This window comes from Lagopus muta, chromosome 6, assembly GCF_023343835.1.
Source record: "Lagopus muta isolate bLagMut1 chromosome 6, bLagMut1 primary, whole genome shotgun sequence".
In the NCBI taxonomy this organism is placed as follows: Eukaryota; Metazoa; Chordata; class Aves; order Galliformes; family Phasianidae; genus Lagopus; species Lagopus muta.
In genome coordinates this window covers 54192645-54219621 of record NC_064438.1, presented here as the reverse complement: position 1 = coordinate 54219621, position 26977 = coordinate 54192645, and the positions used below count along the sequence as shown (strand labels likewise).

General features: G+C 41.0%; 1 protein-coding gene across 1 annotated transcript in view; it reads left to right on the top strand.

The window, feature by feature from the left end:
- MNAT1 (MNAT1 component of CDK activating kinase) overlaps nt 1-26977 on the top strand; it is a 115142-nt gene that overhangs the window by 26284 nt on the left and 61881 nt on the right. The window contains exons 2-6 of the mRNA XM_048947498.1: nt 4211-4363; nt 6034-6107; nt 14538-14641; nt 18190-18330; nt 23816-23941. Coding sequence (XP_048803455.1) covers nt 4211-4363; nt 6034-6107; nt 14538-14641; nt 18190-18330; nt 23816-23941 — 598 coding nt within the window. The remainder of the gene's footprint in view (nt 1-4210; nt 4364-6033; nt 6108-14537; nt 14642-18189; nt 18331-23815; nt 23942-26977) is intronic.

Below are 26977 nucleotides of genomic sequence, written 5' to 3'. Positions count from 1 at the left end.
GTTACAGACCGAGTACCAGAGCCTTTTTTTTTTTTGTTGTTGTTATACTCTGTTATTTACAAGAGGGGTTAAGATCAGCTCTCTAGGGTCTCGGTATTCTTGTGGGGCAAAAAATAAATTGGAAGTGGTTTCTGAAGTTCAGGCTTGCAGTGCATGTTACTGTGGGCTGAGCAGAGGGGGGCTGCAGGCAACTGAATACAGCTTATAAAGTATTACATTCTCATCTGTTGGTGGATGGAACTGTGATTTCTGCCCATAACCTGAGATGTCTTACTGCCATAATGGGCTCTCTGACGTGTGCCATTGCAGTCACGCTTCTTTCTCTTCTCTCTGTTTTTGATACCTAACCTGTAATGTAGCATTCAACAAACTAATTGCTTTCGTTTGGATCCCAGAGCTGCTTGGATCAGTGAAAGTTCATCATTGCTGCAGACTCCAAGAAGAATCATAGAATCACCAAGGTTGGAAAAGACCTAAAAGATCATCCAGTCCAACCGTTCACCTATTCCCAATAGCTCCCACTAAACCATGTCCCTCAACGCAACATCCAGCCTTTCCTTGAACACCACCAGGCTCGGTGACTCCACCACCTCCCTGGGCAGTCCATTCCAAGAAGCTGCATTCTAGGATGTACCTCTTAGTCCATCAACTTGGTTTTGGAAAAGAAACCTGCAATGGCCAATTGCAAATAGTAGATGAGCTCTTGGCTACGTGGTAGAAACCTCTGTGGGTTCTGAGCACTTGCTCAACATACTGGAGGTTGTGAAACAAACAGGTCTGATGGCTGCATGCTCCACACTGTGCCACTTATGTCCTTACAGGACTCAAAATAGTCTGATCTGAGCTGAACAAAAAGCCTGTGAATGTTCTTAGAAGCCTCTTTGATTTAAAAATGGGGATGTCTCTCTAAGCTTTTTCGTGTGGTTTTTGGTCCTGTTTGTTTTTAATGTTCCCTGTCCGTAAATCAAGGATCATTCCATTTCTGTAAGTAAATTTCCATCTGACATCAGAATTGAGGAACAAGTGAAAACACATCTTTTTTTATTTATTTATTTTTATTTTTGCTGATACTTTCCATTTCATTTGTTTGGAGTTCGTCTTGGCTCTGTACAGAAGACTGTATCGTTATGTTTTTAATCTAAACTTTTCCATAGTAGAGAGGATGGTTTGTTTTGCCTGTTAGTTTAAATTACAGAAACATCTTGGTTATAAAAGCTGAAAAAGAGGGCCTTAGAGATTCTAAATACTTGATTCTATTTAACGAGCGTATCTACTAAAAATAGCCCTTGTGAAGAAGGTCAGTAACTCATTCTTTAATATTCCCAGTCAACAGCAAGAGCAATAAAGATTCTCTTTCTGATCTGATTAATGGCTGCGTATCAAAGCCCTGAAAATTTTTTGCTCCGGTCAGCAGAATCTAAAATTTAAAAAGGGAGGGTATTTAGTGCTCTGCTTGTGAGAATGGCTCTTCCTTCATTCTGTTTTGTTTGCTCTCTTGCCAGCCAAGCTAGAAAAATAAGCAGTGCTGTGGAGCTGCACTTGCGTTGGGCCATCCTTGTCAGTTTGGATGTGCCGGGGGCTCCCCTGCTTGTCTCTTGTCCTCCTTGCACAGAGTTTGTGTGTGGAGGAACTTCTCTTTTTCTGCAATGCGTTCAAAACATTTTCCGTATGATCCTGAAGCCCCTGAGCACTGAGATGTGTGTAAGGCGTGCTGTGCTTTGTGCAGCGGTGCTGCCAAACCGCTGAGCTGCTTTAGTGCTGCTGTCCTCAAAAATGTGCATCGCTGCAGACTGCTGAGGCTGAGCCGTGCCTTCCTGGGGATGAAAGGGAGAGCAAATACAGAGCAAACCGATGTGGTGTACTGCTGTTTAGTATCCTATCGTGGATACTTTGTTTTTCCAGGAGATGAGGTGGGCTCACTTGCCAGGAATTTCGGAGATGGCTTTTCTCCTCCAGGAGCGAGGAGGAGTTGTGGGACCCATCGTGCGTCCATCACTGGGGCATAGGCAGCTCTGCTGGGATTGAGTATGGGTCTAAATGGGTGCATTAAACCTATGGGGAGATGGAGAGAAGGCAGGGCTTGGGCTTGGTCCTGTCCTGGCCCGTATAACTGCTTCTGTGTTCAAAAAGAATGAATATAAGCATGGATGTGTGTGAATGAGAAAGAACTCAATCACCTGATATGGGATTCCCCTTGTGAAGTTTGCACTCATCTTTTTTTTTTTTTTTTTAAATTTATTTTTTAAATGTGATTTTTATAGGAAAGCAGCTTTCTAGCCTTAGGAGCTCTGCTCCCAGTTTGGGCAGGCACTGAAGCACTTGCATGGAGTGCTTGTGCAAGGAGGGGTGTTTTCCCTAGCTGGGTCCTGCGTAAACTTGAAATGTCTTTGATTTGGGGAAGAGAGGGGGGGAAAAAGGTGAAGTAGTTTCAGGTGCTACTGTCTGTGCATAACATCTCGCACAGGGAGACCCTGTTCTGTTGGTCCTTAGGCAACACTGTGATAAAAACAAATCAAACACCTGTGCTTGGATCCTCTTGCCAAGTTCTGGAGCTTTGCTCACCTTTTTTTATAACTTAAAAATAGGAAGGAGGAGACAAGGTTGGTTTTTTTTTTTTTTTTCTTCTTTCCAAGTGCTGTAGTTGCTGTGTTGAAAGATGTACAAACAGCGCTGGCTGCCAGAATGAAGGAGACAGTGAAACTGTCCTTGTGTGCAGGGCTGCTGCAGGCATGGGCCGGTTGTGGGAAGGAGAAAGAGCCTTTCGTCTCTCTCTTTCATTTAGTGTTGCTTAACAGTGAGTTAAAACACCTCCCTAAAGCAGCCTGAGCTCATGTCCTCGTATCTTCTGACTTTCAGACATAGCTTGCTGAAAGGTTTGCTTTTTCCCTTCCCAGCTAAAGTGTTTTTAAGTGCATTTGTTTCTCTAACCAGAGGAATGCCAGAGCAGGGAAATCTCTAGGTAAATCCAACATTTGCTCTTTAGTGCAGTCAGCTGCAAGATGCATTACAGAGCTGGAGTTCTACTTCTGTTAACAAACAAAATTGCAGTAATTTTTCTTAAATTGTAGGATACAATCACAGTTCTCTTACACTTTCTAATCTCCCAAACAGCAGCTGAACAAAACTGGTTGGCAGTAGTCAGTTCTGCCTCTGTGTGTACTGGAACCAGTCTAGTTAGGAGCCGGTCCGCGGGGTGGAAGTTCTGTTTAAGATCCTTTGCAACCACGTCAGTATTGCTTCCCTTAACTTGTTTAGATTTTGTGCTGACTTGAAGGCACAGCACAGCCCTTAATGTACAACAGTCTTGGCTTCAATATGCCCAGGTTATAAATAGATACCCCTTGCCCCCCTTGGCAGTAGGAAATGACTGCAGCAGGTGTTGTCCTCTGCTGGAAATTTGCACTTATTCATACCCAAGTACTTTTTATACAGTAACTTAGCTCCTAGTGCGCTCTTCCTTTCTTAAATGCCCGCTGACTTGCTAGTTAGTGTCATGCTAAAATCTGAAATCTTCAGTAAGATGGAAGAAATAAAGCCTGAAGGTTATTTTTATTGTTGTGCACCTCTGTAGGGCACTTATTTGTGTGCAATTTTGAAAGTATTAACAGCAAGTGTGGGAGAGGTGCAGAATGTCGGGCACAGGTAAAAATGGTGTAGGGATTCTTTTGGGTTCCTTTCTTCATATTGGGCTGGAGTTCAGCTGGGTTTTTGCAATAGTTCCTCCACAGTAATGCTGGTAAGGGCTTTGGAAGGCTCTGGGCAGGATCTGGTATCCCCCCTCGTGCTGAGAAAATAAACGGGGCTTTTTGTGTGGCAAGGTAGTGCTCAGAGTAAATAAGGATATTGCAGCCTTCTTGGTGTGAAATGAGTTTGGTGTCAATAAACAAACTTCCTCATGACACAAAACCCATCATTGTGTTTGGATTAGCTTTCGGGCTCAGCAAAGAGGTGAAGCTGTTTGGGCAGGGTGAGTGAATGCCTTTGTGCTGCTGAGGTCGTTTCCTTCCAGGCATGGTGCAGAGTCCCTGCTTCTGTGCAGGTGTTGGATGCTTTGGGGAAGAACGGCGGAGTTTGATGTGACAGTGTGCAAAAAGTGAAAGAAAGGGGAGATGTGGTGCTCGTTTGGAGAGCATGTGCAATAAAAAAAAGGGAGTCCAAGTCTTTCATTTACAGTTTAACGTGTATGTGCCTCTATGTCCTTCTCCCTCAGATGTGAGAGCTGCGTGGAGCTGCTGTTTGTGAGAGGGGCTGGGAACTGCCATGAGTGCGATACGCCGCTGCGGAAGAGTAACTTCAGGGTGCAGCTCTTCGACGATCCTGCTGTTGACAAGGAAGTGGAAATCCGTAAGAAAGTGCTGAAAATGTGAGTGTCACCAGTCAAAAGATCAGAATATGGATCTGTTTCGTGGCTCCCATTTTCAAAACTTGTCTTATTTTTCCTGTAGCAATTTAAAAACAAACCAATAAAAACTCCTAAAACCCAACACCAGAACTTAACTTGACTCCATTTAACGTTGAGGAATTATAGAGAATCTGATTTTGTGCAATGACTGAGGAATGAAGTCTCAGCTTAGCCTGGAGGAACTCCTACTTAGTGTTAGAAAATGTTGGGTGTTTCTGTGTGGGGTATTTGGCAAAGACCTACCTCCCAAATGGAGATGATTTCATGCTGAGGACCACAGCTGCTTTCCCTTTGAAGGGGTGAACATGGGAGTGGGACAGAATTAGGACCTGGATTGTTTTGTTGCCTGGGGACCTGTTTGGAGAACTGAAGGCTAGTTCCCTTCCAGATGAAAATGGGCAGAAGAGAGGCTGTTCACATTGTTTTCCACACAGCAATTGTTAGCAGAAACCATTGCTTACAAGCACTGTGTTGCGAGACAGTCATGTGGATTTGAGAGCTCTTGGAGTTGAGATAAATTGCATCTCAAATTGCATCTCATGTCTTGTGGCCATTAAACGATATTTTACAAGAAAAAAAGAAGTAGGCCACTTGATGAGTGCTAAAAGAAGGAGGGCTGATGGAATGTAGCAAACTTGGACAGAGGTGTGCAAGAGGGAACACAGGTAAATCGTAAGCTTGGCAGCCTTTGTCTAAGACTTAGTGAAGACTTGAACTAAATGAATCTTATGAGATGTAAGAGAATTGCTTCACTGAATACAAGATGCTGATGTGGAAAGTAATAATTTTGAGGTTTGATTATAAAGTCTAGTGAAGCTAACAAAAGTTAAATTGGAATAAAGTCAACTTGATTGACTAAAGACAAAAAGAAGCATAGTTAGAACAGAAAATGCTGTAAAATACTTGGCCTGCTTGGATTTGCCAGATTAATTTTTCGGAGGCAGACCCACCTCCCCCTCCAAATTGGAACTGTGCCTGAGTTCTCAGAATTTGGTTTTTGTATTTCTAGGTGTCATGTGTCTTGGTCTGCTGCAGAGCAGGCAGAATCTCCGTTCTGTGTTTTATTGTGAGAGGCTACGTATCTTGATTTTGAGAGCTTGTCTGTGTTCTTACCAGACTTGTTGTCCCTTTTTTCCAGCTACAGAGAGTTGAATAAATGAGTTCTGGAAGGATCTATTGGTATGGAGTAAGATAATCATGTAGCACTTTGAGTTTGCTGCTGACATAAGCTTTCTTTTGTTGGCAAAAAGCCCTACTCTCTTTTCCGTACTTGTACAAAAAAAAGTTTTCTTGTGGGTGTTGCTGTTGTTTCTGCCTTCAGCAGGTTTTTCATGATGACAGGTTGGCTTGGAATAACAATGAACTAGGTTTTGTGCTTCTGTTTACCTGAACTGCTGAAAAAGGAGCCTACAAACAGTAGGGAAAGATAGCACTGATTTATACCAGACCGTCTCCTTTCCAAGCACTTCTGTCTCATTTTAAAGACTGTGTACGTTGGTCAGCTGTGGGAGCAACAAAGAACACTGTTGATAAAACTAGGTCAATACTTAATATGCTTGCAGCAAGAGCCTTGCTGAATTGAAATTTCATCTGTGTGCATTATACAAACGATTGTTTCTCCTTTCTCAAAGATACAATAAAAGAGAGGATGACTTTCCCAGCCTAAGTGAATATAATGATTTCCTGGAAGAAATAGAAGAAATAGGTAAGTCTTTATGCTTGCATTTTTGATGTGCTGTGCTCATGAGACCATAGGCCTTTATCTTGACAAGCTGCCTATGTCGAAGTTGGGTTCCTGTAATAGGATTTATTGTAGTATCAGATGTTTATCTAATTACTTTTTTTCCTGTATATTTTAACCGTATTTGCTGAACTGTAGGGCGTTGTGAAGTAAAATATTTTATCTTCCAAAGGAAAAACACAATTCAAAGTGGAAGTAGTGCTTTATAGCTAGAAAAGGAGGGCTTGCAAGCGGTTGTCGGGGCTGCACTGGGAAAGATTAAACAGAAGAGAAATTCAAATTTTCATTATATGCCTCCATTAGCTTTATCTACCATGACAGAAGCCATATGGTGTCTTTCATCAGTTTTGCTTCTGCAAGTTACAGTAGTTGAAGCTGCTTTGAAGCTGATGACCTTACATACCACTGTGGTAGCATTTTCTGTTGCTGTGCAGAAGAAGAAGGTTTAGGAACAGACGTTGGTTTCTTTTTCTTTGGTTTAGTTGAAGTAGAACTTTGCCCTTTGGAAGGGGCCTATGTTATCAACAGAGTTTATTTTTTTTCTTAGTTAGGGTGACTTGTGATTTATGGTGGAGTGATGGATTTTGCTTAGAAAAACATGGATGTGTTCAAAGGAGAGACTCCTAAATGGTTTGCTTCTTGGTTTTATAGACTTCTCTTTTTTCTGTCCTGGAGGATGAAGAGGTGGCTTAAAATGTGCAGAAAAGGCAGCGAATGCCATTTGAAGGAAGTCATGGAGATGCTGCTTTTCAAAGGAGCCCTGGCTGCTTTTTGCACGAAGGCATTTTGTAGAAACATATCCAGTACACTTACTGCTGTGAGCAATGTGTCATGTTTTTGTTGGCATCGGAAGGCTGAGGCTGGAGAGCTAAATCGTGTGGCTGGGAAACACCAGGCACACTCATATGGGTCCAAATATCTGGAGGAGACAATGTGGGTGTAGTTCTGTTTGTATATGTTTTGGATGGTGTAGAGGAAGGAGAGGGTGAACAGAAAGACTGATTGCAGCTTAGCCAGAGGATTCTGGAAGAGTCTGTGTGTGCACAGAAAGGGAAACTGCTTTGTATTTATGTAGTTTTAAATACAGGTTTCCCACTTACTGCTGTTATGTGATATTCTGGTACCTGCCACAAGGGAGTTGAAGTTTTGCCTGAAAACTCCTGAACCTTGTCAATTTGTGCAGCATGTGATGATTCCCCAGCTCTGGGGATTAGGTGGGTAAATTTCAGATGATTCCAGAGCCTCTGATAGCCATTTGCTTTGGAAGCAACAGAACTTGAAACTGATCCTCGTAACCTCGTGGAGAAGTGCAAACTTGTCTGTAATTGTGCTGGTCCTGCAAATGTATCACGTAGGAGCTCAGTAAATGCATGCCAGGAATTGAAGTTAGTTGCTGGGAAGGGACCTAAAACACCTGAAAGGTCTACAAAGATGGAATACCTCCTTCCTTCAGCCAGGGTTGTGTCTTCACAGTCACAGGAGTAGTTTATGATCTATTAATGTGCTGTAGATCCAGAATCCAGAGGGCTTGTTAGATTCAAGAAACGCATCCAACAAGAATTCAAGCCCTGTTTGTTCCCATGGTCGCACTTTGCTTTCAGACTTCATTGATTGTTGTCATCTCCCCAAACGTCCTGCCTGTGTTCCTGAGCAGAACTCTCCAACTGACTGCTGTCTGATATGCAGCAGTAGTGTTACTTATTCAGCACTTTTTTAGGGCATGTTGTGTGTGGCATGGCAGAACAATGTGCTAAAGGCGCCTGCAACTCTATGGGTATTTTAGATTTAACTGGTAAGAGTAGTTATTTCCTTTTTCTTTGTATATGTGAATTCCCTGCTTGTTTGTGCACGTGGGAAACTGGGCTGTGGGAAGGGAAAGAAAGAGTGTAGTCATGCGGAGCAAAGCTCTGCCTCATGGGGCCAATGGATGGCAGGTTGGCAGGGGCTGCTGGTGATTGTTAGAGCTGCCAGGTTGGGAAGCGAGGGTGCAGAGAACCAGATCTTCCCCTTTCTTTCTCCTGCCCCAAATTCCCAGTTTTTCTGTGAGAAGGTCAACGTGTTAAAAAGCACAGCTTTACCCTGTTTGCTCTTTGCTGGTAAGTTTTGATTCTTAAGTTGTGAAGGGGTTTCAGATAAAGTAGTTGCTTGGCAGAGAAAATATGTAAACATCCTGTGTGAGTATGCTTGTGTGACCCTGGCAGGATTCTGATAGCTTTTCCAAATGTTTCAGGTAGATCATCTCCAGCATTTGTAGTGACTGCAGTGGTTTATTCCATTGAGGTGATGTATGGCCTCACTTGAAGCACATCTCCCCCTTTGTAGCAGGAGTATTATAACTACAAACTTTGCTATTTAAAGAAAAGCGTTGGGTGGTACAGCAACAGAGGTGGGGGGAAAAGGTCAAACACGAGGGTAGTCATATCTTCAGATTGGTGTTATAAAGAGCAAATTTTTAGTGGTTTAGAATGTAGCCACTAAATAATGCTTTGGGCTAAAATGTGTTATACAAGGCTTTAAAATAGAAACCACATTTTAATGCAGGCTTTCTCCAGAAGAAAAATCAGTTGGACGATTTGGTAACATTGTTAGCAGTTAGTTGTCATTAGAACCGGGAGTAATAATGAAGTGAAAAAGTTAAAAGATATCATTTGGAGCAATGCATGCAACATCTATTGAAATAAGTCAGGTCTGTGTCCTGCTGGGAGGTTAAACCTTAGAGTTTGCCAACAGGGCTGCACTCTCTGGACATCATGCAAACTTTCCTTGTGCTTTCTACAAGATTTTCTTCTTCCCCAGGGTGTCTTCACAGCCAGTTCTTGAAAGCCAGGTGTGCCAGCTTTCCAAAGCAGGGCCTGCCTCCTATCCTGTGTGTACACACGGCTTGGCACCGCTCTCCTGATACCTGAACGAGGCCTCTAGGCATTACCACAACACAATTGCTAATAGCTATTATTTCTTTTAACATTCAGTACATTCGTGTTAGAAGGAGGCTTCTGTGTTTGTGCCCCTTGGATTCCAGGATCTCATTACTTCTCTGAGACTTTGTGTAATAGCAGCTGCCTGGTGATTTGTTTGCTCCCAATGTTTATCTAACAAGTGATCCTTGGATAGACAGGATTTTATTATCTATGATCGCTTGTAGGTTATGTTGTTTATTGTTTGAGGGTTTTCTCCTGTATGTAAAAAGATGGTGCTGCTTTGCTAAGAATGGGAGGAACCTAATGTGAAATAGGGTGGCCTTATCAAAGATCAGTTTCAGTCATCTCATCTGAGCTGAGATTTCAGTATCATGCTGTTCCAGCCACAGTGATCCTTCTTATCTGATGAGGATTAGTGATTCAAATAATTCAATTCCATAACAAAGTGTTTTTCTGGAAAATCGTCACAAGAAAAGACAACTGAAAATAAACAGAAATGTTTAGTAATGCCTAACTAGATTTTTTTTTCCTGGCTTAATTTTGCATTTTGGTTTTCCTGACTTTTTATTTTTTTTTTGTAGCAATGTTGGTGGAAAGAGACCTCTTAAGGTCTTGCCTGTCTCTTCTACCACCAAACTGCTCCCATCCTTGTGAAAGGGTGAGGCCCCACAGGTTTGCCCAGAGATGGAAAGCACCAAGCAAAGGTGCCAAAGCAGCTCTGGTCTCCCTGTGCAGACTGAGGATGTGGTCATGACTCTACTTAGAGTGCTCTGCCCAAAGCACTTCTGCCATTCTCAGTCTCTAGCTGGTTATTTACAAAGATGGTAATGGAGGAGTTCTTGGTAGTAGGGAGGAGGAATGTTCTTTACAGCAAACCTTAACATTTTCCTTAATCCACAAATACCTCCTTCAGAAAGGAGTTGGATGTGTGGCCATTTTCCCACTAGCTGGGTTCAGCTGGAAGTACAGAGAATGGAAGGTGAAGGTTTTAAGAGGATTGTGGATGTGGGAAAAAGGATCAGTATAGGAACTGACTTTGTAGGTCATTAAACTAATCACCTGCTGTCTCACCAGAGAGGTAGTGAGCCTAAAGTTTGAATAACAAATATTTTAACGTGGTAATATTGGTGTCTCTTCTAGGAGGAGAAATCTCAGATAGTTTTCAGTATCTCAGACTTAAAACAAGGATATTTTGATGGATCGAATTTGAAGTTCTGCAGTGGAGTGACATACACACAGTGCTGCATCTCTGGACAACTTACTGTTCCATGTAATCCAAAGCTTTGGCTCAAATCTTGAGTTCCTTTTATAACAAGAAAATACTTTCCCATTTGTTATAGAACTGCGGAATAAATGTTGCTTTTTAAAAAGCAGTGAAAGTCTTCCTGCAGAGGCTGAATTTCCAAAGGAAGGAATTTTACCTAAATAGAATGAAAAGTTTCAGGAAAACACAATAGTCTTCCTGTTGTACTTCAACAGATGTCTCAAGGCAAGTCAATTTATAAACGAACCAGTGTGAGATGGATAAGCAGATAAATAATTGTTGCATACAAAACAGCTTCTGTTTCTTTTCCCTCAAGGGTTTCAGACCTCTTATATCAGCTTATGCTATATTTTAACACAGACAAAAATAAGCCTGTCTTCTCTTTGAAACCTTTTCAAACTAGCCATCTGCTTTGCCACTCATATTCAGACCTGCACCAATATTTTTCAGGGGAGATACAGCATGTGAGTCAGGGTTTTGTTTTTTTTAGCTCTTTCTGTTCTAGTTCTATAATTTTCGTTGTCCTTTTTTTTTTTAAAGGAACATTTGGAAGAATTAAGTTTAAAAATGAATTTCTGACAAAACACAAATAAAACCAAATCAAACAATGCAGTGTAGTCCTATATGTGTAGAAGGTAAGATGCTGAGCATTAGTTACTGTGTTCTTTGATTTGATATTTGCTGGTTTTTAAATGCCAGATAAATAGTGGTGGGGGCATGGAGAAGAGAAGGAAGTAATCGTGACCCAGTCCCCCTTCCAAAATGAACCTGACTATTGTAATTATGGGGATAAAATGGCAGGTCTGCATTCTGTAGTTATTGATGAAGAGATGTTTGAAACCCATGAAAAATAAACTAGAAAATATGTTGGAAAGTATTTAGGCTGACAGGTTGGTTACTGATAACTGAGCGGTGTCAGAGAGCTCAGTTTGTTTTGCTGCTAGGATGTTTATGTAGGAGGGAGGATATTCTTTTCATTAATTCAAGGGCAGCTGCTGATGCTGATCTCGGTTTAGGCACAACCAGGTCTTCACACTGCTGCAATAAAACGTAAATCTCCAGTATGTTAAGTGTTGAAATGAGGGCCCCTTGGTGTTGAGGAGCAATAGCTAAGGGTGACTGGGACCAGGATGATGTTTTTTCCTCAGTGACAGCAAGGCACTGTTTAGTAGGAGAGATCTGCTCTGGTTTTTGAGGGTATAGGAGGTATGAATCTTTCTGATTGCTGCCCTACCATGTCCTGAGGTGACAAAGTAGAGGAAGACAGGCAGAGAAGAATCAGTGCGAGGACATTTGGTTGCAGACAGAATTCTTCCCATGGTTTCCAGCCACCACAGGGAGGCAGATGGAGAAATAAACACAGCACTTTGCTGCAAGGTGATATAAGGTGATAGAAAGGATAAAGATTACTCACTTTTGTAAGTAGTTATAAATAAAGGCAGTGATCTGCATATGTCTAACATTTGCTTTCTTACCTGATGTGGGTTTTAAATCTTATGTTTGGTGTTTCACAAACTGAGATTGTGTATTGTTGAATCCATTAATAACTGAGGAAAAAAAAGCCCACTTGAATGTTTCAAGCAGCAATACTTGCAAAAGCCAGGTCATCTGCTTATTGCTGGATTATTTTTAGAGGAACAACCAAGATGTTCAGGAGCCTGAGGCATTTTGGCATCTCATCTTGTTCCTCCTCTTGCACCTGAAGGTGGCATCTGGGCATCCTGCTAGCACAGCATGGCTCATGTGCTATTTCTTTCTTGTGTCGTCATTGAAAAGTTTACAGAGCTGGTGTGTGGATTTAAGTTGTAGGAAGTGCTGACATCCCCATGCAGCTGCTGTCATTGCAGAGCCTTGATCTGATAGAATGCCAGCATTTTCACATGACCGTTCTTCTGTGCTGTAATACTCAAATGTGAAGCTGCTTGTCAGCTGGGGACTGTAGACTAGAAACCGGAGGTCAAATCTTCCCTCAAATAATAAAAGCTTAAACTGAAATACTGTGTTTTATTAAGGAAATGCTGCCAGGTCTGGAAAGCAGTATGTAATTGCAATAAGAAACTGGAAATGTTCTTATAACCCTTTTGGAGTGGGGAAAAATACACTGAAATTAGTAATTTGCTTCCAAAACCCAAGAAGCTGAACTTAGAAAGTCAAAGAGCTCTCAGAGCGATGTGTTGGTTTGTGGTAATGTCCAGGGCTCCACTTGAGGTGAGATCAAGACCCTGAGATAGGTGCTACATGGAGCTGGAGTAAGGAGAAACAGCAGAATGTATCCAGGAGAAAGGAAGCTTTATCCTCCTGCTAATGGTTCTCATATATGGGAGACCTCCAGTGTAGAGGTCAAGTGATCTGCCCTGGAACAGCAGCAAAGCTGGAAATTGAACCCAGGTTTTGATTCCCAATCAAATGCTTAGCCCACAAAACCAGCCTGCTTCTCAGATCCCTCCTGAAGTGAGGAGGCTGGGGCAGGGCTGCAAGAGTTCTGCTGCTTATCAGGAGCCAGACTGAATTGAAATGTCGGTCCTCCTGATAGTGCTTATTATTTAGAAAAGGGGAAAAAATAATAAACGCAGCATTTTGTTTGTTTGCTTAAGGCTGTGAATTTCTTCAGCTATATCCTGCCTAGCCCTTTTTGCTGTGGTTCAAGGAAAGACTGAATGCTTCTGATAGAAGTAAAGTGCTAGTTCTGTACTCCTGGAAAGAGAGTGTTCTTACATTTCTATTACTTCCCTTACACCATCTCTGGCACTTGTCCATTGCCTGTACTGACACAGTTCAGGTTACTGGAAGGTTTTGCAGACACCATGGAGCACCCGGAATCCTGCAGTCAGAACAGGGGGAGAGGCAACTCCTGTGCCTGGGAGAAGTGTAGTCTGTGCTGCTGGGTAAGTCCAACAGTAGCCAGTGACTCTTACGCTGCAGATCTCCCCCGTCTATCCCCATTAATTGATCTATTGCTTTGATTTTATAGAATCACAGACTGATGAGGTTGGAAGGGAACTTAAAGTCCAGGAGGTTCCAACTCCACGCTGTGGGCTAGTTGCCACCCATCAGCTCAGGCTGCCCAGGGCCCATCCAGCCTGGCCTTGGGCACCTCCAGGAATGGGGTGTCCAGGAAGAGACTGCTTCTCTGGGCAGCAATGCCTTACTGCCCTCTGAGTAAAGAATCTCCTCATAAAATCTAACCGAAATTTCATTTTTCTGTTTCTCTGATTGCTCTCAACGGTCTTGCCAATCTAGGTTGTGGGTGGTTTGCCTTATCTAGAGCCCTCCTGAAAGTTAATTTCTGCCACATTACCTGTGAAGAGAAGAAAAGAGTAAGGGATGTTAATCTTTACCAAACTGAGATGTGTGCTGTTCTGATGGGGAGCAACACAGATATCGTTCTTTCGCCTTCTATTTCTCTCAGTCTTGTTTACACAAATGATTTTGCAGTGGTACCCATGCACAGGGTTCAGTTAGCTCTAGTCACTTAAAAAGACTAGGAACAGAGAACCAAATAAAAATCTTCCAGTTCCTGTTGCTGGCATTTTCACTGCAGCTCCTTCCCTTGCTGGTTGTGCAATTGCTGTGCTGCTATTCTCTTGGAAGGGATTCGTCACTGGCTGTGTGAATTTCTCTGCTGCTCTTGTAAGCTTACAGTAGATGTGTTACAAAGCTCTTAGAGATCTTTGGGAAGATTGCTGTACATTTGTGGTCTTCACAAGCTTTAGGACTGTGGATGTGATCCACTCTTGATATCGAACACTGGGCGACTTCCCAGTGATAATGGCTTTCTGTTGGAATTCACTTTGCCCACAATTGAACTAGTGACCTAGAGGTGTAAGACTCAGGCACCGTATTGAGTTACTGGTCATCCAAACCATCTTTTAAGCTGTTGATTGTAGAAACCAATCAATTCTTGAGGTGTATTCCATGCTGTATGTAGATAGTTAGGAATGTTCTGCAAAACTGTGGAGCTTGCTGGCCAACTCTGTTTGCTCATAATTATGTGAGATCTAGCCTGTCACGATCAAGAGGCATTGAAACAGTATCATTTTGCAGGGATTTAGCAAGCTGCGTCTTGCTCTACAAGGCATTTCTAAATTCTATTATTGTGATGTTTGTGTTTGTTGCTGGAAGTGATGGAGTGAATAAGAATAGTATTTCCTTGTGATAGAAATGCATGCTGACCTAATACTTTTACTTTATGTCTTTCCAATATTTATGCAGTGTTTAACTTGACTAACAATGTGGATTTGGAGAACACTAAAAGGAAAATGGAACTGTACCAGAAGGATAACAAAGAAGTCATTCAGAAAAACAAGATAAAACTGGTTAGTTTAACTTCTCTTCTCCCTTACAATTCTTATTCATTAGCAGAAGAATTAAAGGATTTTCAAAGTGGCATACTTTCTAAAATATCTTAAAAGCAAGCCAAAACTGAAGGCACTATGCATACTTCACTTTGTATTCAAAAACTGCAATATGCTAATATTCTGTGATAATGATACTCAGTGCTGCTTGAAGAGATGAAATTGATAGTTGAAATGCAATTATCTTTCATTTTGGAAGGCATTTAAAAAGAGGGACAGGCAGTGAAGTCTGCATTTAATACATCACCACTACATTGTGCTGGCAGTCTCATTGGACAATATCCAGGAGAGACCAACTTCATTCCTAAGCTAGGACAATCGCTCCTTTCTCATCTGAATGCTAAAAGGAATCCAGATGCAGACATTATGAAGCTCCCAAGAGAGAACTGTTAAACTGAAGGAAAGCACAGGTCTGGCTTATGCAAAATTTAAAATGAAAGATGTTGAAACAAACATTTAAACTTTTGTTTGAGAGCTGATAACAGTAACATCGGGAGCACTGTATATATGATCTATATGCAGAACACACAGTTCTTTGAAGATGCATTTGCTAAAATATGGCTCAGATATCATTTTGTTCTTTAAAAATAAACTTTCAAACATTTCCTTCTGTAAGAAAAGTTCAATCTGTTAAGTACTTGTTCAGTATAAAAATACACATTTTTATTGGTTCTTGAAGGAAAATGTCTGCCCAGAGTGTGACTTAACAAGGTTTTGTGTTTGTATTCCAGTCGCACTAAGGACTGGCTTTCAGATCAGTAGGGGTGAAATCCTCACTCCCCTGAAGTCTGTGGCAAAACTCCCAGCGATTTCTTTAGCACTAGGATTTCACAGGAGGAGACTGGAATCTGAAAAATGTTTGTTTGAACCTCTTCCTCCTAAAGGCAAGGAAATGTCCCTAGGGGACCATCTCTCTGATCTGTTATCCTGTGTGTGACACTGTGCGATACCCTCTGCTTCAGAGCTGGAAGAGACCTTGCAAATATTTGGCTCTTATTTTACAATGCAGGCACAACCTCTAGCGTTGCCATAAGAATAGTGTGCTTTACCTGCTGCCCATTTCCCCTTTGTGTACTTGACTTGCAGACAGCCTGTGTGCTAGCAGTGTGATCACATCAAGCAGCACAGTAATACTCTGTACACACCTCAACCCTCTGGGTCTTCTGTATCCTCTAACGAGTGGACTTGCTGTGCTAGAGGCTGTTTTGTGGAAGCTGGGCAAGTCTGCATGTCTGCAGGTCTCCTGTAAGTCTGGATTCTTTTATTTTTGAACAATTGAAACTAAATAATAGACTTCACACAATTGCTATTACAAAAATGCACAATCTTGCCCATTAATTTACCCCTCTCCTGAAAGCTGAAAAGATACTTTTTTTTTTTTTTCCTCTAGCTCTTCATATCAGAATTTAGAATGCCTTTTCTCCTTGAATGGGAAAAGATGTTGTAACTTCAAGCCTGAACTTCTTATGGTCAGTTTTTGTCCCTTAGTTGCTGGACTGACAAATAAGTGTCCACTGTCCTGTTTTGCTTCTGAGGAAACATTGATATTTTCCATCACACTTGATACATGTTATTTTATTTACTTATTTATTTTAACCCTTATCCTGTTCCAGTTTGTATTTTTGTTTGGCAGGCAGAAAGGACCAAAGTTGAAAGCTATATTGGACCCGAGACCTCAGCAGTTTTTCTCCTCTCTACTGAAAATGTGTTGACATGAGTGATCCTAAGGTTGTTTTTTTCTTGTAGCACTGTCATACAAGAAATTCAAAATCAGTAGTGATCAAGTAGCACATCATATTTTCTCTTCTTTTGTTTTGACTTTGCCCGAGGCCTTCACTGTGATCATCTTTACTTCTTCAGGTCATGGAACTGTGTCCAGACTAACTTTAAGCTTGACACAACCCTTGCTGCCTGTCGAGCTCTCTTGTTATTATTATTTTGTTTGGTCTTCCTTTCAGAAAGAATTTTATCTGACTTGTTCTTCTGTTATTGCTGTAGCCCGATCCAGTTTAGGTTTGTATATTAGTTTACTTATTCCTGGCTCTGATTATTCTCGGCTGGTTTTTCAGATCTGTCAGCACTTTCTTACAATTTTGCTTTTGTTTCGTTACAAAGTCCAGGCAGTTTTTATGCATAAACATAGAAGAGGCTTGGAGTGTTTATAGACCCTGAGCTCTTAGTTCTGTTGACTGAACTAACTAGACGTATTACTTCTTTGAAATAAGCAATGGGAGGCTCAGTTAGCAATGGGAGGATTTTTTATTATTTATTGTTTATTTCCTTTCATTGAACGTGAAGAGAAGGCATCTTGTTGACCTTCTGTTCACCAGTGTCGCTGCTACTTGTAGAATGAAGGCGTCATCCATTGACTCAGTGGCAAGCACTGAGATCTTGTCAGCTCTTGCAACAGGGAGTAACTGGGCCCATCTGGGACCCAGCAGCCTGATCTTCCTGCTAACAGGATGTTTGTGAGCATATTGTGGCCTTTGTCACACCACTGTGCTTTGTGATACGACTTCGGGTTGTGTTACAGAACAGATTTTTCTAAGCTCTTAGCTGCAGTAATGTTCTGCTTAAACCCTTTCAGTGGGTTAATTGACCATTTAAACTTTATATGATTTTAGTACTCTCTGCATTTATTTTGGATCTTCCTTTGGTTCATTATTTTGTGGAAGGAAGATTTGGGAAGATGTTTTCTGTATGTAATTGCTCTATACCATCTTTTCTCCGATCGGCATTCTTTTGATTCTCTCTTCTGTATAACATTGTTCACCTTGAATCTTTTTTTTTTTCCCCTTTCAGTGGTTGTCACTTTTTCAGCCCTCTTCTTTTTAGTTCCACTGTGAGTTTTAAATACAGTTAACTCAGCAGTTTTAAAAAGCCTTTTTCATCTTTAGAAGTTAATCCTGAAACAAAAACGCAGTCATCTTTGTCCTAGTGAGCTGTTTCTGTTATACACCTAATAATACATGAATAATACACACAAGTATTATTCAAGTCATAGGAAAAATACCTCACTTATCTCTATACCTGTAAGATGTTCATTCATAAATATGTTCTAGTTCATACACTTCTTCTATGCCACTGATAAACAGAATTTTGCACACAAGATGCAGCTGATCTAGAAAAGGGCGATGAGGAAAAGTTTTGTGAAATTATATTTTCTGTCACTTTCTTACATCTCTTGAGAAGTAGAGTGTGGGGGAGCAAAGAGGGATGCCTTCATTTTACTGCTAAGATCAAAGGAAAAGCCATTGTCATTCTCTATCATTTAGAGCCAAAATCTGGATGGGTACTTTTTCTGCAGCAGCAAGGTGAAAATCTGTCATCAGGCAGCAGGAGAAGGGTAGGAATCATCATCCATAATGAGCATTAAAAGGTAAAATTTGGCTGCTTTTCCATTGCTTGGTCTGCCCTATGTCCTCTGATAGGCAGAAAAGTTGTAAGAGATCTCAGTCCATGCAAGGATGAAGATTGCTGAGAGTCAGTTTCTCATGTTTCCATTTCAGACCCGGGAGCAGGAAGAGTTGGAGGAAGCTTTAGAGGTGGAACGACAGGAGAATGAACAAAGGCGACTGCTTGAACAGAAAGAGGAACAGCTACAACAGATGATGAAAAGGAAGAATAAACAAGCACTCTTGGATGAACTGGTGAGTAACGAAGCTGGAGGCTTTGAATGCTCTGTACCAGAGCAAATACCACATGGGTTTATATACATATCTTTCAGTTCACTGTGGAATTAACCGAGCTGCCCCTTTCTGTTTTCCTGTCTTGCATGATTTATACTACTCTTCTGTCTCCTTCCACTTACTGCAATGCTAGAAAGAACTCTGAACAGTTTTGGTAAGCCAAGGGCTAGTGGGGGAGGATGCTTCTGAGATATCACAACTAGCTCATAGACTGAATGGACACATTTGTCCAGAATTTCCAATGCTGCTCAGGAATTATAGGGCGAGCGTTCTTGGATATTTCAGTGCCAAATTGATTCTTGATAAGATCCAAATAAGCCTCCTTCAAATTTAGAAGGTTTTTATTTCAGAAATGTCCTTAGTGAATGTAGCCACTGTATCAGTTTCCTTAACAGTTGATACTGCACTGTATATGTGAAGAAAAGAGAGCATAAAAGTGTGGACTTCCATTCAGCTTGACAATGTGAGAGCCACAAGATGCAGGTTTTCACTTAGATAGCTGATGCAGTCACTACTCCATGTCAAAGCTGATGTATGATGAATGAGTTTTGCTATGGTGTAGCCTGTGCAATTGCCTACTTCTGTTTCCTTCAGCTGATGATAATTGCTTCTGCTGTGGTGTATGTCTGATCAGGCAATTTGCAGAGAGGAAGAGAGGAGCTACATAAGTTGGTTCAATCATAACATGAAATCTTGTCACTGTTTGTTAAGCAGTCATGAATATCTGTGGCTGACAGTCTGGTATGCTGAAGCAAAGCAGTAATCAGGAGCGACTTTATGAGCTCAGTACTTCTGCAGTAGAAAAATGAAGAGCAGGTAACAGTATTTTTGTGACTTAATTGAGCATTGGTCAACCCATTTTGAGTCAGAGCAACTAAGTAATAGGCTGGGTATGGATCACACAGGAATCTCTGTGTTGGATCAGCGTAAAGACCTTTTCATTCACTGTCTTCTGCTCAGCAGTGGACTGAGTGCCCAGTGAAGGGCATAAAGGCAGGGCTAGTCCTGGAATGCTTTCCCAGGTTTCAAGGAGAGAGTTTCTCACAGGGAAGCTTGGAAAGAAGACTTGAGGCTTAGCAGCTTCCTGAACAGCTACTAGAAGTTTTCTTGCTCTGAACCTGTCATGTTCTCTTATGGTGGGCATTCTGTGCATGAGATGCTTCTTCTGATGTGAACAAACATTGGATTCATTTGAGGGGTGTATAGGCTTCTGAAGAGAAACTTAACTCCTTCTAGAAATGGTCTTAATCTTGTTTTTGGCTTACTTTGCCATCTTTCTGTATTTGAAATTTGGCCATAGAGAAGCTCTTTAATCAAGATTCACTTCTCAGTTTTTTTTCCTATATATGTGTTGACAACCCCTGCACAAACATTCACACCTTCTATCACTCCTGAAAACAGTCTGTGTATAACATTACAGAAGAAATAAGTACGTATGCATGTACTTACAAAGTATGCAGTTATGTCCATGTGTGGTTTAAAGCTTCTTGGCAGATTTTAATTCAGAATTTGTCTCATTTCAGTATCTTATGTGAGTATAACATTAATTCCTGCTTTGTACTCTTGATTTTTATTTAAGAGGGAAACACTTCCCTGATTTTCCAGGAAAAAGAGAATTCTTCTTTGAGCCGGGGCACGAAGAGAGAGCGTCAGTGTGCAATTCAGGGGTTGTGGGAGCTCTCCTGAAGAGCTATTGTTTTCAAAGCCAGGGGCTGTGGAAACCTTTCCCTGGTTTGTTTAAAGGAGCTGTTATTTCATTGTTTATAGTATGGAGCAGAGATGAGCAGAAAGGCTCCCTGAGAATCCTTCAAGCCTGTGACTTTGCATCCAGTAGGCTCTTTTCACTTTCAAGGTATAAGTGCTTACAATTCCCATGATTGGGAACAGTTTGAGCAATGGATCAATTCATAAAAACTGCACTGCAAACTCAAATTTATTGTCTCAGAAAAGGGATTTTGAACTGGTTTCTGACTTAGTTCAATCCTGCTCTAAAATGAAGCCTTAATTTACTAGAGACTAGTGTTGTTCTTTTACACTGCAGTTGGTTTTACTGGAAACGTACTTCACCAGATGGCTTGAGGTAAGAACGGTTATAAATAATCCTTAAAACATGACCCAAATAGGTAGTTTTAACTGTGATTGCATATGTACTGCTATTAAAATACATCTTAATATTCTAAAAATAACAGAAAGGTGATTTTAAAGGCTGACGAGGGAAACTGGGCAACTTTAAGTTGTTTAAAGTTAGGTTCTGTCTCTGTGAAGGGGGCACTGTCAACTCAAATTTGGATCAAAACTTATTTTGTAATACTAAAGGTTTATAAAACCAGCATTAAGGTGTTTGTACAATGACTTATAAAGTCTCTGGAAAACCAGCAGTTGTTAAACAAATAAACATTTCCTATGGTCTCTTAAATCCATCTAATGCTGTGCTACATATCTGAAAATGAATCTGATCATGCTTAAAATTGAAATGTGTGCTGCGCTGAGAAATGCGGCAAAAGCAGGAGCAATGTAAGGAATTAAATTAAAAGAAAAGATCTGTGGTGTTGGATGGTACTGTACCAAAACCAGTAGGATTAAGCTCTGTCTGCAGTGGTACCATGATATCAATGGCAGAAATGCTGGCTTGGCAGGGCTGTGAGTGGAGGGAGGTGGGAATTGCCAGCGTTCACCCTATGATTTCAGATGCTCTATTCTGAACGTATCACCTGGTGTTTGGGACCTGCAGCCATGTGACCTGGCTCTTGGTGATTTTTTTTTTCTTCTTCCCAGTTTTTTTCCCTGCCATACTGGATGTTCAGAGAACACTTAAGGCATATTTCTTGTGCAGCAGGTGCTCTCTTCCCTCTGTTTTGAGTGACGGAGAGGTTTTGGGCTTATAAGAGAAAAGCACCTGAAGTGAGCGTGCCCCATGCACTTTCAACAGGAGAATTTTGCATACAAGTATACTGTCCTGTTTTCAAAGAGCTTATAATTTAGATAGGCACAGAAATGCTTGGTATTTAAAATGTTGAGCAGCAGGCTCTGGGTTCTGGGTTGCTCAGGTCTTGCAGAAAGGTCTGGCCTTGAGGCCGAGCCTTCGAGAGCTTGGTCTCTCTGGGAGCAGAGGGAGGAAGGCTGGCATGGTTTGGTGCAAGGAGGATCAGGTTTTGTGTGGCTCATGCTCTGCATGCTGCTAGAAGAACAGTCTCGTGCTTCAGCTCCCAATCCTGCTCTGTTACCTGTTGCCCATTTTGCCTCCCACTACTCAGTGAAGCAGATTTTATATAACCTTCATTACAAGTGACCTCTTTTGCCATAAAACCTCCCACTTGAAAAGCACGGCACCTCGTTGTAATTTAGGCTTGTAGTCTCAAATGTATTTTACATTTTTATTAGAAGAGATGTGTGGTTAAGTTTTTTTTCTCCCCTCTTTTAAAGCCTCTAAACTTGGGCAATCAGAGTTTAATAAAATATTAAAGCACTTCCTTTATTTACTGTATAAACTCATCTGTATACAGAGGTTTACAGAACAGCCCTTAGATGTCTTCTGTGATGTGGGACTTACACTTAGCTCTTCAAGAGCCTGCACTCCACAGGTAGGAGCAGAATGGCACTGCAGCACTTGGCAAACAGGCGTCTTCCCCCTGGGCCATGCAGTAGTTTGGAATCACACAGAGGTCAAGGTGTCTTAAAGATGTCAAGCATCCACCTTTTGCCAGAGCCTCAGGCTTCTTTAAACATATTTCAGAAATTTTTACATGTAAGTAGCTTACATGGTTGGTTTTTTTTTTTTTCCCCATACAGAAAATTGCTGGTGTGAATAAGTGCTTACAGGATTGGATCTTTGATTTGTATTTCGGTGTTAATAGTTAACAGGAGGACTGTGTGCACGTTAGGAAGGACAAACAATCACGAATGTGGTGGCTTGCTGGCACTGTGGTGATTTCCCACAGTTGTGTAATCTGGTTACCAACCATTGCGCTGATGTGGAGCTGTTATGAAGTTGGTATAAAAATTGGCTTCCCTTATTGTGCCAGAAATGCAGTGAATGTTTAAGGAACACGATGTGGTCAGATGAGCTAGAGTACCCTGCAGTGTTAAATCTGGAGATGAGAAGAATCGACAATCCTTGTGAGATCCAGCAGCTCCCGGTGTCTGCAGGATGGCTGTGGGTGTGTGAAATGCTTTGGAGATGTGGACTGTCAGCTGAAACTCCTGTGGTACAGATTTTCTCCCAGCTGTGCAAGAATCTCATCGTTACAACTTAGATTTTTAAACCTCTTCCACCTTGGGAACTGCTGAAATATCAGGAAGGTTCCGTGTCTGATGTTTGCCATTCTGGAGCCGATTTCCTGTGAGATTTTTCTGCTTTTAGCAGTTGCTACCTTGTTATGAGATGAAGTGAGTGTAAGAAACGAGAAGAAAGAGGAGGGAGAGTGATGGGGGAATAATAGGTGTAAAACACAACCTTTCTTCATGAGCACTTGTAGAGGTTTCTTCAGGCTACTGTGGACAGCAAGGCATCGTGCAGCTTTAAAAAGCTTCCAACTTCTTCCTCTGAACTGTTCTAAAATAGAAATGAAAATCACCATCCAGTCTGCTGCAGCATGGTTCACGGTTCAATGTTTGCTTGGTTTGAGTGTTGTGTGAAAAATGGTACCCTGCAGAACTCTGGGCATAATCTATTCTGAACTTCTTCGCTGCTTTCAGCTTCACTTCTGTTCTAGCTTGGGAGCCCAGGGGAACTCGGTGTGCATGTGGATAGTCACATTAGTTGATTAGAAAATTGGTCAATAATTTCTGACTCTCTCCATAATGTAGTACATAGATGTATGTTAATAATCATTCTGTTGTAGCCTACACGAGAGCTTTAGTAGCTAATTTGCTTAACTATTCGTTTTATTACTTTTATATATTTAAAAAAAAATTGGCTGGCTTCCCTAAAAATAAGTTGGTGAAGGAGAAAATAAATATGCTGTTGGTTGCACTTACAATAGTGCCATTGTGCAAAGCAGAGCAAGGATCATTTCCAAACGGCCTCAGGTGAAATCTAATGGGAAACAATTTCAAACTGGTCTGAGTTCATTGGTAGAAAGAATGTGTCTTAGATAAACATCTGATCCAAGTTCTACTGCTTTGTATTATTCCTTCTCTGATTAAGCTTTTATTTTTACTTTTTAATTGTAATAAATACGGTCACCTTGGCTGGTTGGAGTAAGGAGCCTGTTACATTGTCTTTAATGTGGATTCTATAAAAATCATTATTTGCAGGTTACTCTGATTTATGGTGTTACTGCAGCTTTTTCTTTCTGAAAACTCTTCCTTTGTATAGAGGATATTTAGCATTACACTGCTCTGCTAAGGATGCCCTTTCAGATACAGCTTGCAGTTTTGAAGTGGATGCAGCATTAATTAGTATTTCTCTGGTTCAGTATTCAGATGTTTATTCTTATGCTTACAGGAGAGCTCCAGTCTTCCTGCTTCGCTGCTTTTGGCCCAGCATAAAGACAGATCTACTCAGCTAGAAATGCAACTGGAAAAACCCAAACCTGTCAAACCAGTCACATTTTCCACTGGCATCAAAATGGTAAGTTTCTTCTTTTACTGTTTTCAAGCATTCTTTCAAAATGCTTGTGTTCGTTTTTTTTAAACGTCTTTCAAAAGGCACCATATTTCCTGATTTGAAATTTAAGGTTATTTTAACCAGAATAGCATGTTGTATTGAATAATTGAATCTCTATTTATGTAATTGGGAAAGAACAGCCTGCATATTTCATTATTCAGCTTCTTGGAATATACAAAACCTTTTCATTGCATGGTTGTCTAAAAACAAGCTATACCTTACCCTCAGCAGTGCTGTGCTGTATGTTGAATTACATGCAGTGCTGTGCTGTATGTTGAATTACATTGTCTCTCATTTGTGTAACAATTTTGGAAGTTGAAATTTAAAAGACTGCACTCTCCAAGTTTGCTCTGAGCACTGAAATAATCAGTGAAAGTGGATAGGCAACACTGAAAATGATGCTGAGTGGTTTTCATTGCTACTGGAATTCAGGAAGCAGCAAGTATTTTTTCAAGTGTTACTACTGTAGTGACAGCTAAAGATCTGTCGTCATTCCTGCATTTATGTCTCAACGTGGTGCAAAGTCTGCATCTAGTGGTGCATAGAAATGTAAGATAGATAAACCTAGTTTTTGGGACAGAGGAGGGTGTAGATGGAGTACGAGTTGTTGATCTCTTTTGTACCTGACTGATTTCCTGCTTTTTAAAAAATTCCTGCTCTTCTCTTAGTCTTTGTTTTTTAGAGTTGATAATGCTAAATGATGTCTTGAAAATAACCAACACTCCCTACCCTCCTGGCAAACCAGAAAGTAAGGAAAGCAAAAAGTAAGCCTTGCAAACTACTCTCCCATCAATTAATCAGTTTGTCAGTTTGGATTTGTCAAGGATATCTGGGCTATGTTCGTTGTCTGTTTCCCCCAAAGAGTTTGCACTGCAATAGCATTTGCAGCTTACTTTGCTAAGAGCAGTGTCAGCTCTTGCACATTGTTCTTTTGCATTTCTGTAGTACAAAGCTCTGTCTTCTTCCTTTTTCTTCTTACAGTCTAAGACCTTGGGGGTAGACAGGTCATTTTTGTGGGATATTTTCTGTGTGTAGAAAAGCTGGTAGACAAAAGTGTTTGTGGATTCTGGTTACAAAATATTCCACTGGAATTCCTGTACTTGCTGTTAGAACATATTTTCAGACTTTTTTTATGCTGTCTGTATTTCCAACTTTGCTTAGAGAGCTAAGTTAAGCTTCCATTAGCTTAACTACATGATGAGGACAATGGAAGTACTTTGCAATTTATTTGTAGATGGATTTTAAGTAGTATTAAGCAATTGCAGACGTTTCAAATCTGCAGCCCTAAGTAAACTTCGTTCAAAAATGGGAAAGGACTTGGATGAGGAGATTTCTAACATTGTGACTCTTAAATCTTGCTATTTGCAGTAAGAAGGGATACTCCTGGTAACTGATTGTTGTTCTGTCTGTATTCAGGAAGTGTGATTAGGTGACTGATTTTATTTGTTCGGTTTCCGATGAATGAACAAAACCCTCCACCCTGGTTGATCTTAGATATATATTAAAAAAAGTGTAAGTACAGTTAAAGATTAAAATAAAAGTGAAAGGTGAGGATATTTGAAGTTAGTGCCTCGTGTTCTGTGGAAAATGGATGCCATCAAACAAAATTAATTTCATACTGATTAAAATTACAGGCTACCTTGAGAAAGTTGCCTATCTCCATATTTGTAGGATGCCTGATTGAATTATGTAACAACATTACTTAGAAGTTCATAGAAATGGCATTGGACAAAAAGAATATTGATACCCCGCATGGTAAATGAATTCTCTGGCTACTTGTGATGCCTGTTGTAGCTGTTGGTTACCACAGAATGGGAATATTTCTGGAAGGGGTGTTCTGCAAGGACATCGTGCACTGCTGGGAAGCAGATGCTGGATTTCTGTGGGTGACATGCAAGTTGGCAATTTCCAGGGCAGTTTTGGCAAGATGGCCTCCTCTGAATGACCTGTGTCTTAATATGGCTAAATGCAAAATTATAAATAGAAGAATAAATATTGGGCCCTGTGAAGAGGGCTTGGAAGTTTAACTAACCGTACAAATGAATCTGACCCTCAACCACAGCAGTGCACGTGAACCTTGGGTGTATAAATAGTACTGCAATAAAATATGAAGGGACTTCTCCTGGATGCAGTGTTGGGAAGACTCATACACTGAAGCATTCTGCTGACAGTTTTGAAAGCAAGAAGGGTCATTCAAAGGTGGTTAGGTTATGCTTTGTGCTGAGTTCTGCCTGTAGTTCATGAGAAGGTTATGCTGTGACTCAGTGTGCAATAAGCACCTCCTCGCTGCAGAAAAAGCCAGGTCTGAACAGCACAGCAGCTAGTGTAGCAAGAACTGGTAACCTTAGTTAAACAAATAGGAGCTTAATAGAAACTGGAGGAACAAATAGACCTCAGAGTTCACAGTGTTCCAGTGGTTAATTGGTCTCATGTTAAAATTGACTGTGACGAATGTGACGAAATCTCTAGTTCTTGATGTTTTCAGATCAGGACAAGGATGCCTCTTGGAAAGTTACTGTTGTCAAATGCATGTTTTTCGGCTCAGAATGAGTTCATTTTGTAAAAAGCAGTAGTTGATTGTGATTTGGTGCAGCCGATGATGTAGTGACAGCACTGGATGACATTCTACCTTGAGACTCACCTAAGATACATAATGTGTTCCAGGTTGATTTTATTTTTCTGAAATCCTACTGTACACAATCTGCCTGCTTTCAAAAATTCTATTCTGGGCCCACCATTAAAGGTTCTTGCACCATGCAGATGTGCATTCATCCCTTTATTTTTCCCCAGCTGACCTTTTCTAGTGGATGTTGTCTTTAATTTTGTTCAAAGGAAGGGAACCCGAGTAAAGCTGGCTGAGATGCTGGCAGATCTGGAACTTCTATTTACACAAAGGCTTTACAAACACGCCAGTTGTGGCAGTGCATTTTTCTTTTTCAGCTTTAACATGAGTGTTTTTCCTGGGATGGTCATGGTCAGTGGTGCTCATCAGCCTGACTG